The following is a 5588-nucleotide window of genomic DNA, read 5'->3' on the forward strand; positions in this document are numbered from 1 at the left end:
CGCGCCTTAAAACCGCGCACCTCTCTGGAAAATCTTGCTGATTTTGGTGACACGCTCGCTCCTTCTGGTGGCGCCCCCGCGCCATCATTAGGCGCGCCCGCGTCTAGACCGCGCTAAAACCGCGTACCTTACTGGAAAAATCTGGAGTTTGGCAAAGTGGGGGAGGCGCGCCCGCGCGGGAGGTTGGCGCGCCCGCGCCTCCTCGTTCGCGCCTGCGCTGCCTCCCTCGTCTGCAGTTTTGCGGTTATTTCCTTTATAATCTAAAGGATGCTTTCGGTTTTTCTACACAGAAAAATATATCTTTCCTCTCTGAAATTCTCTCCTCTCTACACCATTATTGAAGAAACTTGCAATCTCTTCATTAATCCTCTATCATTTAAGTTAATTGATTGAGAATTTGATTATCTTTCTACATATTTAAGTGCTTAAAGTGTAGAGTCCGTCTATTGTATCTCAAAGCATATTTCTAGTTCAACCCAAGCACCGTTGTAGGGGAAATTAACGCTTTAGGAAAGTGTTCTCACGCCTTAGACGAGTATCAAGTATCGAAGACTCACGTGGTCCATGGTATTCTCGTGTTCTTGGTTTTCTATTGGCTTGGAGTGAGGCAAGTGGTTTTCTTCATACTAGTAGTTTAGATTGTATTTCTGTAATTTTCTTTCTAGACTTTTTGGTGTTTGGTTTGTTGGTGTAATTGATTATATTTTACATTGTATTTTCATATTTCTCAAATTCTTAAAGTTAGAATTTGTACTTTTAGCATATTTTTAACAATCTAAAGCGTTAATTCAAACAACATGTCTAGTGTGAAAGAACTTACCACTAACTTTGTCAAACACAATAAGTTTGACGGTGTGGAGTTTCGACGATGGAAGAAGAATATGTATTTTCTTCTTACATCGTTGAAGGTTGCGTATGTGATTAGCACTCCTAGGCCGGTAGAACATGAGAATGTAACCGTGGAGGATGTGCGTGAGAAATCGAAGTGGGATAATGATGACTTTATATGTCGGGGTCATATTCTCAATGGGATGGAGGATGATTTATTTGATGTGTATCAACATGTTGAGTCCGCAAAAGAGCTTTGGGAGTCGTTGGAAAGCAAATATATGGCGGATGATGCTTCTAGCAAGAAATTCCTTGTAAGTAACTTTAATGATTTCAAGTTTGTTGATGGTAGATCAATTATGGATCAATTTCATGAGGTACAACTTATATATAGTAACTTGAAACAACATGGAATTAATGTTGATGAACTATTTGTTGTTTCAAGTATTAATGATAAGCTACCCTCTAGTTGGAAAGATGTGAAACATGATTTGAAACATAAAAAGGAGGACATATCTTTATCCAATTTGGCTACCCATCTTCAGATTGAAGAAGGGATTAGGACCATGGAAAAGGCTAAGGATGGGAATCCTAGCTCTTGTACCATCAATATGGTGGAGGAAGGTAAATCTAGTGCTTCAACTAGTGGAAAGAAGAAGAATGTTAATTCTTCCTAGGGAAAGTCCAAGAAAAAGAAGGACAACAACAAAAAGTATGCTTGTTGGGAGTGCGGTAAGACTGGACACCGCAAGAAGGACTGCTACATTTTCAAGAAGAAAATGGAGAAATCCAAGGAGGGTCAAGCTTCTAAGAGCAAGGACTCATCCACCAAAGGTAATTAATTACTTGAGGTTGAATTTGATTCCGATATGGATTTAAATGCAACGGATCCTAACATTTTTATGGTGCAGGATGATGAATCATGGTGGATTGATTTGGGGGCTTCAAGGCATGTATGCAAGGTGAAGCATTGGTTCAAAACCTTTCACAAGGTTGTTGATGGAGAAGAACTCTATATGGGGATCAACTCTACCATCAAGGTCCAAGGAGGAGGACAAGTTGAGTTGATGTTTAGTTCGGGCAATAGTATCATTCTTAGGGATGTATTATATGCTCCGGATATTTCTAGAAATCTTGTATTAGGCGCTACCCTGAATAGACTTGGATATAAACTAGTATTTGAAGCAGATAGATGTATTATTACTAGAGGTAGCACTTTTATAGGACGTTGTTACTTGACTCATGGTTTGTTTAACCTCTCGTTAAGAGAGAAGTGTGTATTGATGAATGATGTTTGTATGAATGTTGATAATGACAATGGAGTGAATTTGTTTTATTTATGGCATTCTAGATTGGGTCATGTTAATTACAATAAGTTGAATTTCATGTATAAACTAGAGTTAATTCCTCCATGTGATATTTCTCTTAATAAATGTTCTACTTGCATGCTTAATAAGATCACTAGAACTCCTTTTAAGAAAGTTGAGAGATGTTCTAAGATCTTAGAATTGGTTCATAGTGATTTATGTGACTTTTATAGTACACCTTCTTTGGGAAATAAAAGATACATAGTTACGTTTATTGATGATTTTTCAAGATTTTGCTATGTGTATCTTTTATATTCCAAAGATGAAGCCTTGGTTAAATTTGATGTTTATAAGAAAGAGGTAGAAGTGCAAGTAGAATCTTTAATTAAGAGATTGAGAACCGATAAGGGAGGGGAGTATTATGATCCTGCTTATTTCCAATCTTTGGGTATTATTCATGAGACTACAGCTGGTTATGCACCACAATCAAATGGTGTAGCTGAAAGGAAGAACAGAACTCTTCAAGAAATGGTTGATTCCATGCTATCTTACTCCGGTTTGAGTGAAGGGTTTTGGGGTGAAGCTATGCTGACGGCTTTTCACATACTTAACCGTGTTCCCACTAAGGGAAAGGATTCCACTCCTTATGAACTTTGGTACAAAAGGAAACCAAACTTGAAGTATCTCAAAGTTTGGGGTTGTAGGGCAGTTGTAAGAGTGCCCGGTAACAAAAAGAGAAAGCTCGGTGAAAGGGGCTTGGAATGCATTTTTATAGGTTATGCTGAGCACAGCAAAACCTATAGGTTCTATGTTATAGAACAAAGTGACTTTATTTCGAAACATTCGATTATTGAGTCAAGAGATGCAATTTTTGATGAAAACCGATTTTCATCAATCCGTAGACCTAAGGATCTACAAGCAAGTACCAAAGGGAAGGAAATAGTTGATTATGATGATCAACTTGAAACTCATGTAGGTTCGTCTAATAATGAGGATGAGACTACTCATGTTAGAAGAAGTAAAAGACAAAGGAAAATTAGGAATCCTCTAGATGACTTCATAATTTATTTTGTTGAAGGATCTAGGGATGTCCTTAGTTCCACTACTCCATATTGTTTCAATGTGGATAGTGACCCAAAAACTTATAGCGAGGCCATATCTTCCCAAGATAGTGCATTTTGGAAAGAAGCTATAAATGATGAGATGGACTCCATCATAGGAAATGACACTTGGGTCTTGGAGGATTTACCTCCCGGTTGCAAACCTCTTGGTTGCAAGTGGATTTTCACTAGGAAAAGGAGGCCGGATGGCTCCATAGTGAAATTTAAAGCCAGATTGGTTATCCAAGGCTTTAGGCAAAAGCATGGTGTTGATTATTTCGATACCTATGCACCGGTTGCAAGAATTACCTCCATAAGGTTATTGATTGCAATGGCTTCGGTATATAATCTAGTGATTCATCAAATGGATGTCAAAACGACATTCCTTTATGGAGATCTAGAGGAAGAAGTGTACATCAAAAACAACCCGAAGGGTTTGTTTTGGAAGGACAGGAAAATAAGGTGTGTAAATTGGTTAAGTCATTGTATGGACTTAAACAAGCACCAAAGCAGTGGCATCGGATATTTGATGACACGATTTTGTCTTTTGGATTCAAAGTGAATCAAGCTGATAAGTGTATGTATAGCAAATTTGATGACAAAGGTCATGGTGTCATTATTTGTTTATATGTTGATGATATGCTTATCTTTGGTACAAGTCTACAACAGGTAGAATTGACCAAGGAATTCTTAACCTCATCTTTTCAGATGAAGGATTTGGAGGAGGCGGATGTCATTTTGGGCATCAAGATTATTAGGGACAATGATAGACTTATTTTAAGTCAATCACATTATATTGAGAAAATGATCAAACGGTTTAATATGTTTGATAAGAGTCCAGTGAATACCCCCATGGAACCTAATGTTAAATTGGTTAAGAATTTGGGGAAAACGATTTCCCAATTGGAGTATTCAAGGATAATTGGATCCTTGATGTATGCCATGACAAGTACAAGACCGGATATTGCATTAGCTGTGGGAAAACTTAGTAGATTTACTAGTAACCCGGGTGCACAGCATTGGTTTGCAGTTCGGAGGGTCTCGAGGTACCTTAAAGGTACATTGGATTATGGTTTGTCCTATAGTGGATTTCCTTCAGTTTTAGAAGGATATTCTGATGCAAGTTGGATCACTTACAAAGAGGATGACTCTTCTGTAAGTGGTTGGGTGTTTATGTTTGGGGGAGGTGCCATTTCATGGTCTTCCAAGAAACAAACTTGCATTGCCGATTCCACTATGGCAGCGGAGTTTATTTTCTCTTGCCTCAGCTAGTAAGGAAGCTGAGTGGTTGAGAAATCTCATGTTAGAGTTGCCTTTATTGCCTAAACCAATATCACCGGTGGCTATTCATTGTGATTCGAATTCGGCTTTGATAAAGGCATATAGTCAAGTGTATAATGGTAAGTCTCGCCATATTTCACTAAGGCATAACCTAGTGAAAGAGCTTATCAATGATGGGGTCATAAGTCTTGACTATGTTCCTACGAAAATGAATTTGGCGGATTGCTTTACTAAAGCAATACCAAGACATTCCATCATATTTGCTTTGAATGGAATGGGTTTATGTCGTAAGACACAAATTTGTGAAACCCAATCTAACGCTTGAAGAAACATCAAGTCTTAGATTCAATGTGGTTGAATTACATTTTTGCTGTTTGATAGCAATATTTGATGACCCGAATTGCTATGATACTTATGATGTGCTAGGTAGCGTTTATTTAAAGTTCTCAAAGATTTAGAGTTGAGAAGCTCTAGATGATGGTGTCTTGTCACAAGGGCACTTTTACGTATATGAGAACCTACCTATATAAGTTCGAAGTTTAGCCGCTTCAAGAAGTCTAGTTGGACATATAGACTTTGATGAACTTATGAAAGATACGGACACATGGCTGTATACAGTGTCAAGTGATGTTAAATTCGAGTTATCTTGTGTGTATTTCACCTTCGAATGGTTAGAGATATCCGTGTGATTCAATCCATATGGAAATCATGGGATATGATCATCGTTAAGTGTGTTATACTAAGTGTCAATTCAATCCGTAGGGACATTGACATTGAAGCATGAGATGAAGCTTAATTGATAGAAGTAAAGAAGGTTTTAAATGAACACTCTAAATGGGGGGAGGATTGTTAGATATTTAGAGTGTTGATGGTTGCGCGCTCGCGACCATGAAGAAGCGCCCGCGCATTATAGGCGCGACCGCGCTAAAACCGCGTACCTTACTGGAAAAATCTGGAGTTTGGCAAAGTGGGGGAGGCGCGCCCGCGCTCAAAGGTGGCGCGCCCGCGCGGGAGGTTGGCGCGCTCGCGCTCAAAGGTGGCGCGCCCGCGCGGGAGGTTGGCGCGCTCGCGC

The 5588-nt window shown here is 39.1% G+C and overlaps 1 protein-coding gene across 1 annotated transcript; it reads left to right on the forward strand.

Annotated features, from left to right (window-relative positions):
- The first annotated feature begins 797 nt into the window (after positions 1–797).
- Positions 798–1505, forward strand: LOC110707610. The gene has a single exon (XM_021885637.1). The coding sequence runs from the start codon at positions 798–800 to the stop codon at positions 1503–1505; it is 708 nt and encodes a 235-aa protein (XP_021741329.1).
- Positions 1506–5588: the final 4083 nt, after the last annotated feature.

Source organism: Chenopodium quinoa, unplaced genomic scaffold (assembly GCF_001683475.1).
Source record: "Chenopodium quinoa cultivar QQ74 unplaced genomic scaffold, ASM168347v1, whole genome shotgun sequence".
NCBI lineage: Eukaryota > Viridiplantae > Streptophyta > Magnoliopsida > Caryophyllales > Amaranthaceae > Chenopodium > Chenopodium quinoa.

Coding starts and splice junctions, on each gene's coding strand:
- LOC110707610 (XM_021885637.1), top strand. CDS start 798: ATGTCTAGTGTGAAAGAACTTACCACTAACTTTGTCAAACACAATAAG.